Source organism: Trachypithecus francoisi, unplaced genomic scaffold (assembly GCF_009764315.1).
Source record: "Trachypithecus francoisi isolate TF-2019V2 unplaced genomic scaffold, Tfra_2.0 Lachesis_group11, whole genome shotgun sequence".
NCBI classification, from domain to species: Eukaryota; Metazoa; Chordata; class Mammalia; order Primates; family Cercopithecidae; genus Trachypithecus; species Trachypithecus francoisi.
In genome coordinates, this window is record NW_022681456.1 from 69,635,784 (window position 1) to 69,649,518 (window position 13,735).

The following is a 13,735-nucleotide window of genomic DNA, read 5'->3' on the forward strand; positions in this document are numbered from 1 at the left end:
AGGATTAGTAGAGTATGGGGCTAGAAGTTACACTGAGCTATGATGTCACCACTGCACTCCAGCCTGGGTGACAGACTGGTCTCTATTAAAAAAAAAAAGTATAGTGATACACTATTAATTCCATATATGCTAATATGAGATAGCATCCATATAAACTATGTGCCAGCTACTGTAATAAGTCTTTTCACGTTTAACTCATTGAATTCATAATGAGTTTTGAGGTAGCTACCATTATTTCCCCCATTTTACAAATAGGAAAACTGAGGCTGGGAGACATTATTTAACTTGCCCAAGGTTCTAAACCAGTTACTGGCAGAACTGGTATTTGAACCTACTTAATCTGATTCTAGAGCCTGTGCTATATAAACTCTTACCCACTATGCTATGCTATTCATTAGTATCTGTTTAACAATTACTACTATTACAATAGCTGTAATTATCACTCGTATAGTACAGGGGAACCTATCAAAGAAACACTCAGCTTTCACTTATCTATTTCTGAAAACATTTTTTATTAAAGTATAAGGTGCATTTCACTGATTTACTTATTTATTTATTTTATTTTTTGAGACAGTCTCTCTCTGTCGCCCAGGCTAGAGTGCAGTGGCACGATCTCGGCTCACTGCAACCTCCACCTCCTGGGTTCAAGCAATTCTCTGCCTCAGCCTCTGAGTAGCTGGGATTACAGGTGCCCGCCACCACGCCTGGCTAATTTTTGTATTTTTAGTAGAGACGGGGTTTCACCATGTTGGCCAGGCTGATCTTGAACTCCTGACCTTGAGATCCACCCACCTCAGCCTCCCAAAGTGCTGGGATTACAGGCGTGAGCCACCGCGCCCGGCTGATTTATTTTTATAATTGTCAGTTTAGTTAAGTACTTTTATTATATGATGTAAGAAAAATGTTTGAAATGTCTTCTGGAATTAACCAGAACAAAATAAATGTGCAAAATTTAGAATAGAATTTTACAGAGTTTATAGGCCACTGAAGCCCATTCATGAAACCCATTCATGAGGCCAAAGGGCAAAACACACCCTCCCTGAAAATCTCAATTGGGCTTTTAGAATTTAAACTTAAATGTCTATACGAATTCTGCTGCTCAGTTTTGTCCCTCCTCTCAATTTTCCAGTGATACTACTGATAACTATTATTTCCTTTTGCTTTCTCAAGTAGCTATGAATAAAAATGGAGGAAGGCAGGGGTAAGTACTTCTAGTAATTAAATGTTAGCTACCATTTACAAACATAATAAACACATAGGTATACTATAAGTATACTGTGTTCTAAATACATCCAATAAAAGAGTTAGAAAATAAATTGGGATTTTAAATTCTTTTTTTTTTCTGAGACAGAGTCTCACTGTCTCGCCCAGGCCGGCATGCAGTGGCACAATCTCAGCTCACTGCAACCTCTGCCTTCTGGGTTCAAGCGATTCTTCTGCCTCAGCCTCCTGAGTAGTTGGGATTACAAGCGTGCACCATCACACCTGGCTAACTGTTGTATTTTTAGTAGAGATGGGGTTTCACCATGTTGGCCAGGCTAGTCTCAAACTTCTGACCTCAAATGATCCACCTGCCTTGGCTTCCCAAAGTGCTGGGATTACAGTCGTGAGCCACCACGCCCGGCCTGGAATTTTAAATTCTATCAACAGATTCACATAGGCTTTTTCTAGTACATTAAAAAAAAAGACTCTCATATAACAGAACTAAGTTGCATGTTACCTTTGAGGAGTGAGGTTAAATGAATTAAAGCATCCACACACTCATATTTGTAAACCTTTAAACGCGAAATTAGGGAGAGATTAAGATGAGAAATAAAACTAAAGTATTTATAATAATTCCAGAAAAGACTTGGTAGATTTCACTACGTAAAATTTATTTATATATATATATATATAAAAAAAAGTGTAACACTGGAGCCTAAAACCATTCTCTTTTGTAGAATACATATTGGCATTGAAACAGTTTAAAGAAATGAAATGGCTATCTACAAAAAGTTAGTTTTGATTGTTGTATTCCCCCCATACTTTATGTGTCTTCACACATAAAGAAAATGTTCAAACATTTTATACTCAGCAATTTTTTAAAAAGTACACTGTTTTCCACTGCTGTGGTCTTTATAAAGGACTTGACTTAAAATTTCAAATAAAAAAGAATTAAGGTTCTAGGATAACTGTGTCTTTTAAGAGCATCTTTATACAGAACAATTTGGACCGGCATGCAGGCAACTTCTTTTGTTGTTACATACGTGTATCAGGAAAATTACACCCATTTTACAGAAAAATCCCAAAACATATACTGCAGTAAGCTCAAAACAGTGTGAAAAAGACCAGTGTGAATGGCACACAAAAATCGCTTCTTTATACACTAACTGGAATTCCTGATCATGAAGTAGGCACAGGGAAATCCAGTCCTTAGGGCTTTGCTCTCTGGAAGAACACCTGTAAATAAAGTATTAATGCAATCAATACTAATGTCAGAAGATACCACTTTCACCTGAAGAATGGCTCCAAGTTTCTGAGTGCTAGCAGTGTTCTTTTGTAACATATGATAGATATTTAGAACATTTCGCATGCCTTATATATCCATATGTAATCCAAGGTAAGAACTTTCTGTTCTGGAGAATTTGGTAAGTCTAGATATAACTTATGCTGACATCACCCAACTGGGGAAGTAGTGAAAATATGGTATTATCTCTATGCTATGGAAATCAAGTGGTCAGAAGAAAACATGCTCTTGACACCTTTTTACTGATCGGTACTATTTCAAAATTAACACTGGTAAATTAAATATTGAGGCTGGGCACAGTGGCTCACGCCTGTAATCCCAGCACTTTGGAAGGCTGAGGCGGGCGGATCATCTGAGGTCAGCAGTTTGAGATCAGCCTGACCAACACGGAGAAACCCCATCTCTACTTAAAATAGAAAAAATTAGCCTGGTGCGGTGGCGCATGCCTGTAATCCCAGCTACTCGGGAGGCTGAGGCAGGAGAATCACTTGAACCCAGGAGGCGGAGGTTGTGGTGAGCCGAGATCGTGCCATTGCACTCCAGCCTGGGCAACAACAGCGAAACTCCGTCTCAAAAATAAATAAATAAATAAATAAATATTGAGGAGGAAACAAGTCAAAGCTAAACACAGCAATTGTAACCCCATAAGGAATTTACTGTTTATTTGATGATTCAAAAGTACCTCCAAGTCAAAATTTGAGACTACAAAGGAGTTGGCTAGAGGCTGTGCTAGGCATGGCCTAGTACTACACACTGCCATCCATAGCAGGTCAGGTGAGCATCAGACATAATTCACTGTTCTCAGTAAGGACAATGATATGGTTTGACCCTGTGTCCCCACCCAGATCTCATCTTGTAGCTCCCATAATTCCCATGTGTTGTGGGAAGGACCAGGTGGGAGATGATTGAATCATGGGGGCAGGTCTTTCCCATGCTGTTTTCCTGATAGTAAATGGGTCTCACGAGATCTGATGGTTTTAAAAATGGGAGTCTCCCTGCACAAGCTCTCTTTTTGCCTGCTGCCATCCATGTAAGATGTGACTCACTCCTCCTTGCCTTCTGACATGATTGTGAGGCCTCCCCTGCCATGTGGAATTGTGAGTCCAATAAACCTATTTTGTAAATTGCCCAGTCTCAGATATGTCTTTATCAGCAGCGTGAAAATGGACTAATACAGACAAGAACAGTATTGATAGTGCCCTAGTACCTAGGAGATTCATTTAACAGATAATCTACTGACTATGTGCAGGGAAAAAAATGATCACTATATAGGCAGAAGAAAACCTTACAAGGAGACTGTGCTTAAGGCAAACATAGAAAAATGAGTACAGTTCATACAGAAGTTGGGCTGCTATTAAGGCAGGATTTTTGAAGAACTACAAGAACAGTAAAGACCATTTCTGCAAGAAAAAACAGAAAGGTAGTCTCAGGTCAGAATACAAAAAAAAAAATTAAGTGCCAAACTGAGAAACATGAATTTGTTTAGGAAGATTATGAGGAAGGCGAATAAATACCAAAGGACTATTTGAAGAGTCAAACACATCAGCCTGGCTAGAACAAGAGAAGAAACATCAGAGTAAGATAACATCAGCCTACACCAGAGCAGCAAGAGACAGAAGAGAGGATGAGGAAAGAATCTGCAAGATCTGAGGATCAATCAGATGTGAAGGGAGGAGTGAGCACAAAAGAATGAAATTCATTTTTTCCAACTAGAATAATAATGCTAACACTGATAGTTATGATCACTAAGATAATGTCATCACTAAAGAAAAGTTGGGCCCAGAAGGAAGACTTTTTACAAAAGCTATGCAGATGAATAACCACATCTGGAGCATAAGCCTTCTACAGGGTACCTAGATCTACTGTTACAGATACCTCTAATAGTGAGGATTGAGTCCTTAAATTCAGTTTGACTGATGGTTATTCAACAGGGGTTACTCACGTAGGCACTTTGCTTTTTTATGGGAGGATGGCAAAGGGGAGGGTTCCCAATGATAAAAAAAAAAAAAAAAGCCCTCAATATTCTTCCACACAAACTCTCTGAGATGTTTAAGCTGACAAACTACAACTAAGAAAAAACTGACAAGGGAAAATGTTAGAAACACAGTCAAAGGATGATACACTTAAATTATTTACTGTGCAGAGCCCTTTGATTTACAAATTCCACTGAATGTCTTCACCAAAAGAACCAGGTGCTACACTAAATTACCTGCTACTGAATTTAATATAGTGCTTTGTCTTCAAATTATCTGAGTGAAGATAATAAAAAATAAACAATTCATCTTGTCACACTAACTTTATTTCTAGATCATGAGCTCCTTATGGGAAGGGAAAATTACTCATAGTTGTATTTGCAGCCATTACTGTAGTATTTGGTACATAAAAAGCAGTCATGATGTATGAAATGAATGACTACCTAAGGTAAGACCAAGACTGTTTCATCTCATGAACTTGATTATAACTATGAATACCAAATAAACGTGACACTTTTTGTTGATTTACAGAGTTAAAAAAAAAAAAATCAGTAATTTCGTAAATGTAAAAGGAGGCTTGATGGCCCAAATCTGAGGATTCTCGTTTTTGTCTGTTTTACAGTTCAAATGTTTCAAAATAGGATATAAGCAAGTATCTCATTCTTCTGTTTTTATATTTTTAGCCCCTTCTTTTCAACTTAATGTAGACAACTGTTCCTGAACATTTCTTATTCTTCTAATCCCTCTAGTTTCTATTTAATTACATCATGAAACTATAAAATAAAACTGGCATTTTCTCACCAATATAATCAAAGGTGTACACATTCAGTGTGCTTACCTAACTTATGATCTTTTGCAAAAACTTAGTTAAAAGGGACTTCACATAAACATCTATAATTGCAGATACGTATTCTCTCTTGACTCTCAAACATTACCTAATTGTATGAAGATACGTGAGCTTCGCAAATACCTACCTTTAAGTAATTTTTAAAAACTTTAGCATCAGGCTGCTGAAGCGCTTGACAAAACTCCTGGGGGGTGGGGAAAAGAGGGAGAAAGAACAAATGTATTTGTATTAAATCCATCGTAATTCATATCCACAGGTTTTTTTTTTTTTTTTTTTTTTTAATTTTTTTAAGAGCTGGTCTTGCTCTGTCATCTATGCTGGAGTACAGCGGTGTGATCATAGCTCACTGTAGCCTCCAACTCCTAGGCTCAAAGGACACTCCCACCTCAGCCTCCCAAGAAGCTGGAATTACAGGTATAAGTCACTGTGCCTGGCTCTTTTTTAAAAAAAGCTGTAGTTAAAAACACTTAAAACTTACCACGTTAACCACTTTTACATGTACAGTACAGTAGCATTAACTACATGCACGCTGTTGTACAACAGGTTTCTAGAACTTTTACATCTTGCAAAACAAGCTTGCTTTCTGCCTCTTAACTGAAGAACTCCCCATTTTCCCCTGCTCCAGCCCCTGGCAACCACCACTTTCTGCTTGGGTGAGTCTACTTTAGATATCTCAAACAAATGGAATCATATAGCATTGTCTTTTAATAACTGCCTTATTTCATTTAGCATAATGTCCTCTCGGTTCATCCACATTATAGCATATGACAGGATTATTTTATGAATCAGGCTTGATATTCTATTGTATGTATATACCATATTGTTTATCCATTTATCTGTCAAAGGAATTTAAGGTTGCTTCAGATTCATAGTATTTAATTTATCAAGATCAACTCAAACAGTATCTCACCACAAGAGGTTTGTAGCATTTTCAAATGTTAGTACTTGTCAAACAGGCTGATTTCACTTTTGAGAACATAGCTCTCCTAGACAAGGTGGACTCATGCCTGATAAGAGTGAGTGGGACAAAAACTACATTGCTATGGCTGCTCACATCTAGTAAGAGGGATAAACAAACAGAGCTAGACCAAAAGAAAAAGAGAATAGGGAATATTCTGCAAAATGTGTTGTCAGACATAAGGCATATTAAAAAGGGAAAACTGAGGTTCCTTATCTTTCATAATGAATTACTAAATAGAAAAATAATTTTGCTTCATTTAGCAATCTGGAAGAAGATTAGCTGTAAACTGAATGGTCTAGTTCTACTTTTGGTGAGCACTAAGATCACAATAATAATTAATATTTTCATTAAAATACTAGTTTACTTACGTAACAAATGATAACCAAGAAAGTCATTAATATCTCTAAAGTTAAAGGTGGTATATTGTTAAGTAAGAGATCACAAATTCATTAAAAATGAGTTAAATTCATCTCTTAAACTCATGTGAGATCTACTTTATTTTTGAAAAAACAGCATTATAAAAGCCTCAAAAAAACACCATTGAGGCTGGGCGCAATGGTTCATGCCTGTAATCCCATCACTTTGGGAGGTTGAAGTGGCTGGATCACTTGAGGTCTGGAGTTCAAGACCAGCCTGGCCAACATGGTGGAACCCCATCTCTGCCAAAAATACAAAAATTAGCCAGGTGTGGTGGCACACACCTGTAGTCCCAGCTACTTGGGAGGTTTAGGTGGGAGAACTGCTTGAACCTGGGAGGCAGAGGTTACGGTGAGCTGAGATCGCACCACTGCACACCAGCCTGGGCGACAGTGAGGACCCTGTCTCAAAATAAAAACAAAAAACACCATTGAAAGACAGCTGTGTCATGGACTGAAGACTTAATATTGTTAAAATGTCCTCACTACCCAAAGCAATCTGCTGAGGAGAAGTGGTGTCTGCTGTTCTCTTACCCCTCTTTGGTGTCTGACTGCCACCACCTGTGAAGGGGCCCTTCCCCTTCTGCAGTACCCAGACCAGAGTGATGTAGTAGTGTTCAGGGAGTTGGTGAAGGTCTCAACAGTGAATTATAACACACCTGGGGAGCTGGGTGAGGGTACCAGGAAATTTGTATTTTTCAACATACCTCAGATCAAAAAAAAAAAAAACCCTTGGATGGGGCACGGTGGCTCACGCCTATAATCCCAGCACTTTGGGAAGCCGAGGTGGGTGGATCACGAGGTCAGGAATTCGAGACCAGCCTGGCCAACATGGTGAAACCCTTTCTCTACTAAAAATACAAAAATTAGCTGGGTGTGGTGGCGGATGCCTGTAATCCCAGCTACTCGGGAGGTTGAGGCAGGAGAATCACTTGAACCTGGGAGGCGGAGGCTGCAGTGAGCCGAGATCGTGCTACTGCACTCCATTCTGGGTGACAGAGCAAGACTACAGCAAGACCCCATCTCAAACAAACAAACAAACAAACAAAAAACCCTTGGATGCAGATCATGATGTTTGAGAACACAATACCATCACCCTTCCTACAATTCTATTTATATTATGAAGAGCAGGTCCTGGTGGATATAGAGATCAAGATGAATAAGGAGATCATGGAACACATCAAAAAAATCATGGGCAAGAATGAGGACACAAGAAAGGAGAGCAGGAGAAAAAGCAGCTCTCTCACCCATCTCATTTTGGCCTTCAAAGTAGTTCTTATGGGAATCTACCCGTGAAGTGAAAGGGCAGGCATCCTACCCGGGCCTAGTGGCATTACCCAAGGAGAAGACAGGGAAGTACAAAGCAACACTGAAAGCCAGTGCCTAGCAGTAAGATCCAAGGCCACTACGCGCTAGGGTAATTGATAAGGGGTTACCTTGGTCACAGAAAAGCCCCTGGTTCTGGATAGGTGTGATGGCTCATGCCTGTAATCCCAGCACTTTGGGAGGCTGAGGCCGGCGGATCACTTGAGGTCAGGAGTTCAAGACCAGCTTAGCCAACATGGTGACCCCCCCCATCTCTACTAAAAATATAAAAATTAGTCAGGCGTGGTGGTGGGCGCCTGTAATCCTAACTACTTGGGAGGCTGAGGCCGGAGAATTACTTGAACCTGGGAGGCAGAAGTTACAGTGAGCAGAGATAATGCCATTGCACTCCAGTCTCAGCGACAGAGCAAGACTGTCTCAAAAAAGAGAAAGAAAAAGATGACGACTCTGGAAATGTCTTTGCAATAAAAGGGCCCTCTTCCCCACCTTTACACGTTATGTAAAACGACACAGGGGAAAGAGTATATAAAACTGAGCTGCTAAATGAATATCGCTATTCCATCAGGTCAACAAAATGCTTCTTAATGGCCAGGCAAGGTGGTCACATTAAAATCCCAAGACTTTAGAAGGCCATGGTGGGAAGATCACTGAGGTCAGGAGTTCGAGACCAGCCTGGTCTCTACTAAAAAAAAAGCAAAAAAAAATTTAGCCCGGCATGGTGGTGCCTGCCTGTAATCCCAGCTATTCAGGAAGCTGAGCCACGAGAATCACTTGAACCTGGGAAGCGGAGGTTGCATGCAATGAGCCAAGATCATGCCACTGCACTCCAGCCTGGGCACTAAAACAAGACTCCATCTCAAAAAAATAAAAATAAATTTAAAAAATTTTAAAAAGCTTCTTAATCATTCCAAAAACAAAAAACAAAGCAACGTACAGATTCAAGGCAATCCGTATAAAAGTTCCAAGAGCATATTTTATAGAAATAGAAAAAAAACTAGAATTTACATAAAATCACAAAAGGCCCTGAATAGTCAAAACAATCCAGAGAAAGAGCAAAGCTGGATGTACCACACTTCCAGATTTCACAATATATTTTAATATTACAGTATGAAAACAGTATGGTAACAGCGAAAGACAGACATATATCCTAGCTACTTGGGAGGCAAAGGCAGAGGCAGAAGGATTCTTTGAGTCCAGGAGTTTGTCGTTGCTGTGAGCTATGATGGTGCCATCACATTTGAGTCTGGACAACAGAGTGAGACCCTGTCTCTTTTAAGACAGACATATAAACCAATGGAACAAAATAGAATTTGAAAATCAACCCTGCATATAGTCAACTGATCTTCAACAAGGGTACTAAGAATACACAATGGGGAAACAATAATCTATTCAACAAATGGCGCTGGTAAAGCTGGATATCTATGTGCAAAAGAAAACGAGACCCTTATCTAACACCATACACAAAACTCAACTCAAAATGTATTAAAGACTTTATATAAAGTCTCCAAACTGCAAAAGTAGAAGAAAACATAGAAGAGCTTCAAGATGCTGGTCTTGGAAATAATTTCATTGATATTATGAAAAGCTACATTAGTGGGGCTACATCAAACTAAGAAGCTTCTGCACCATAAAGTAAGCAATCAACACAGCAAAAAGGCAACCTCTGGAATAGCTTGAGAATGGGAGAAAATATTTGCAAACCATTTATCTGATAAGGGGTTAATTTCTAAAATATAAAAAACTCCTTTAATTCAATAGCAAAAAACTTAATAACTTGATTAGAAAATGGGCTAAAGACTTGAATAGACTTCTCCAAATACAAATGGCTAACAGGTATATGAAAAGATGTTCAAACATCACTAATCATCAGGGAAATGCAAATCAAAACCACAATGAGGTATCATCTCACACCTATTAGAATGGCTATTATAAAAAAACAAAAGACAACAAACATTGGTGAGGATGTGGAAAAATTGGAACCCTGCTACACAACTGACGGAAATGCAAAATGGTATACAGCCACTATAGAAAATAGTAAGAGGTTTCTTCAAAAAATTAAAAATAGAACTACCATATAATCCAGCAATCCCACTTCTGGGTATTTATCTACAAGAATTGGAATCAGCATCTCAAAGACATATTTGCACTCCCATGTTAACTGTAGCACTTACAATAGCCAAGATGTGAAAATATCCCAAATGAATCTATCAGTGGATTAATGCATAAAGAAAATGTGATATATACATACAATGGCATGTTATTCAGCCTTTAAAAATTGGGAAATCCTGACATGTAATAACATGGATGAATCTAGAACACATTGTGTGAAACAGCCAGTCACAAAAAGAGAAATAACTGTATGATTCCACTTATATTCGGTATCTAAAGTAGTGAAATTCACAGAATCAGAGAGTAGAATGGTAGTTGCCAGGAGATGGGGGCTGTGGGAAATGGGAATTACTTATCAACGGGTATAAAGTCTTAAGTTATGCAAGATGAATATGTTCTAGAGATCCACCTATATTTTACAGGTACATCACTGTCCCTATAATTAACAATACTGTGTTGTGCATGTAAAAATTGTTAAGATGGTATATTTCTCATATAAGTGTTCTTACAATAAAAACACTATTGATGAAGAAACAAATTTTGCAATCTACATAAGAGATTGTAATTCTAGTTTTAATCAAAAGTTTGATACTTCATTAACTCCATGTACTACTGGACAAGAAATCTGGAAAATTATATGCCAAGAAACAATATTATACAAATGACTTCTTAAAAGTATAAGGTGACTTTTCAGACACTTTTCTTAAAATACAGTTTCAGATTTTCAGATTAAGCCTTGATAAACTTGGTGTACACACAATGAACTACCTGGCACAAAGCTTCAGAACTCTGCTGTGGTCCCCTTCAGCAGTCTGGAAAAGCCTATTAGGCTCCTTTAGAATGTTTTTTAAAAAAAATGCATGAAACATAATACATGGGATTACGACAGAAGCCAATTATACTGAACAATGGTTATCAAACTAAAGTATGGTAGAACAGTAAGGACTTATTAACTTGTTATATAACAAGGTGTAGTGATATTAGTAACTCATAATTTCAAAATGGTGATAAGCATAAACAGTATTTTCAGATACTGGCAACAACTTATGTGATATGAAAATATTTGTGATTTCTGCTGGCGACAATGTCACAGGCAATACTGCTACTACTGTGATTGCTCGCCTACACAATGGTAAGAAACAGCTCTTACCTGAATTATTTCTGGAGCTACTTGCAAGGAGGGCAGGTATTCTTGTTGAAGATACTGAACACATTCTGGGCCCTGAAGATTAAAAGATACTTACAACTGTTTTCTTGCTTGACATTAATAAGCTTAAAAAGAATTGGAACAATACATGTACACTTTAAAGGCAACATAATATTGTGCTTAAGAACACAGACTCCAGAGCCAGACTGCCTTGGTTTGAAGCCTGGCTCTGGCAACTTTTTCTTTTTTTTCTTTCTTTTTTTTTTTTTTTTTTATTATACTTTAAGTTCTGGGTCCATGTGCAGAACGTGCAGTTTCATTACATAGGTATACATGTGCCCTGGTGGTTTGCTGCACTTGGACAAGTTACTTAACCTCTCTGAGCCTTGGTTTCTCCATCTGAAAAATAAGGTTCTTGGCCAGGTGCAGAGGCTCACGCCTGTAATCCCAGCACTTTGGGAGGACGATGTGGGTGGATCACTTGAGGTCAGGAGTTCCAGACCAGTGTGGCCAACATGGTGAAACCCTGTTTCTACCAAAGATAGAAAAAAATTAGCCGGGCATCATGGCACATGCCTGTAATCCCAGCTACTCAGGAGGCTGAGACAGGAGAATCACTTAAACCTGGCAGGCACAGGCTGCAGTGAGCCGAGATTATGCCACTGTACTCCAGCCTGCGCAACTGAGCGACACTGTCTCAAAAAAAAAAAAAAAAAATTCAATGTATCTCTCCTTGATGGACTCTTCCTTGCACTAATACCTGGAATTCCTGTTTAATATTAGTGCTCCTGAATCAAAGGATTTATGTTTCCTCCTTCACCTTGGATCTAGGTCACAGTTTAATGACCCATCAGAGGAAACCTGTCTTTAACTGAGAGGCAGCAACCCTGCACTGTTTCCCAGATCCCTCCTACTTTTCTTCTCATCTTTTTCTTATGTCTACCCTGTCTGTGTACCATTGCTTCCTATTCAATGTTCATCACTTTGTAACCTCACTGTTATCACTTTTTAAAAGTGTAGTTTTGCTTGTTTTGAATCAGGGAAAGTAAACTTATACCTCAAGTCAGTCAAAAGAATGAGAAAAATAGAACAATGAAGCAAAACATTTTTTTCTTTTTGATTTTGAAACAAACACTTTAAATATAATATTGTTTGACTCAATTCTGTATGTTTAAATTAACACTTCTATGGATAAAACAAATACTTCTGAACTAGAAATACCATCCTTACTGTTTCCTTTCATCCCTCATCCACATCCACCTTGATGTCTAGCATCCAAACAATGCCATCCAATCTCCTCTCGAGACTGTCTTCCCTTGTCTTTCATAATGCTCCTACCTCTGGTTCTGCTTTTTCATTTTGTTTTGTTTTTGTTTTTTGAGACAGTCTCACTCTGTTGCCCAGGCTGGAGTGCAGTGCCATGATCTCAGCTCACTGCAACCTCACCTCCTGGGTTCAAGCAATTCTTGTGCTTCAGCCTGCCAAGTAGTTGGGATTACAGGCATGCAACACCACACCTGGCTATCTGGTTCTACCTTTCTGTTGACTCTTGCTTGAGCCAAAGTTCTTTCTGTTCTGGTCTTAGAAAGTCTCAGTCATTCCTGCTTTACTTTGACTGACTTACACTGAGGACTCCAAAATCAGTATTTAATTCTAACTGCTTCAGACCCAATGTTCTGAACACTTTCCCTCCTAAATTACAAACCGACTGCCTACTGACTTCCCAACTTTACGCATGTAACACAAGGCTTTTGTCTATCTAGTCTCATCTTATTTTTTAGCTATCACTTCTGCCTCCATACTTTAGCTAAACAGAATTAAGTCCATAACTTCCCACCAAATCCACCATGCAACATCTAATCTGTCTTTGTACACCTACTTAACTTTGCCCAGAATGCCAGCTCCCTATTAGTTCCATCAATCTACATTTAAGGGCCATCAAAAATATCACCTCTTTCCTATAGCTTGCTTAGATTGCCCCCTCAGGAAAATTTGCCCATTCAGCTTTAGTTCCACAATATTTTATATATCTCCACTAAAGTACTACTTAAACCACTAGAGTTTTTTATGTGTTGGTCTCCCTTGATTCTGAGCTCCCGAATATCGGGAGATGCTTTATTTATCTTTATACAGTTCCCCTGCTGTCCCTAAACACACAGCTACCCCACCCACTTGCACACCTACTTGCAGGTAGCAAGTATAGAGGAAATGCGGCTGAAGTGAAAACACTTCAAGTCTCTATTAGAATCAAAAAATCAAGTTCAAATGAGTGCACAGCTGAATGGAGACCACTGAGCAAAAGCTCATGTTCTTTTTGGGGAGTGAGGGCAACTACTACTTTTTAGCTGGCTGTAGCTATGTGGCAATACCAGTCCTGTGCTGGCATTCTATGGCTTTGAGAGAGGCTGGAGGAAGGAATTTTTGGTTAAAAAAATTTATTGAGATTTTTA

At 38.7% G+C, this 13,735-nt stretch overlaps 1 protein-coding gene and 1 long non-coding RNA gene across 3 annotated transcripts in view; one reads left to right on the top strand and one right to left on the bottom strand.

The window, feature by feature from the left end:
* LOC117089820 overlaps positions 1-13,735 on the top strand; it is a 38,498-nt gene that overhangs the window by 1,621 nt on the left and 23,142 nt on the right. The gene's annotated exons all lie outside the window — the stretch shown is intronic.
* The window catches only part of XPOT (exportin for tRNA), a 44,229-nt gene continuing 32,345 nt past the window's right edge, over positions 1,852-13,735 (bottom strand). Inside the window, exons 23-25 of one of the 2 annotated variants that reach the window (XM_033221392.1) lie at positions 11,289-11,360; positions 5,454-5,510; positions 1,852-2,439 (exon numbers count right to left, since the gene is read on the bottom strand). In XM_033221392.1, the coding sequence (XP_033077283.1) occupies positions 2,413-2,439; positions 5,454-5,510; positions 11,289-11,360 (156 nt within the window). In that variant the 3' untranslated portion in view covers positions 1,852-2,412. The remainder of the gene's footprint in view (positions 2,440-5,453; positions 5,511-11,288; positions 11,361-13,735) is intronic. The other variant, XM_033221393.1, reaches the window with a different exon arrangement.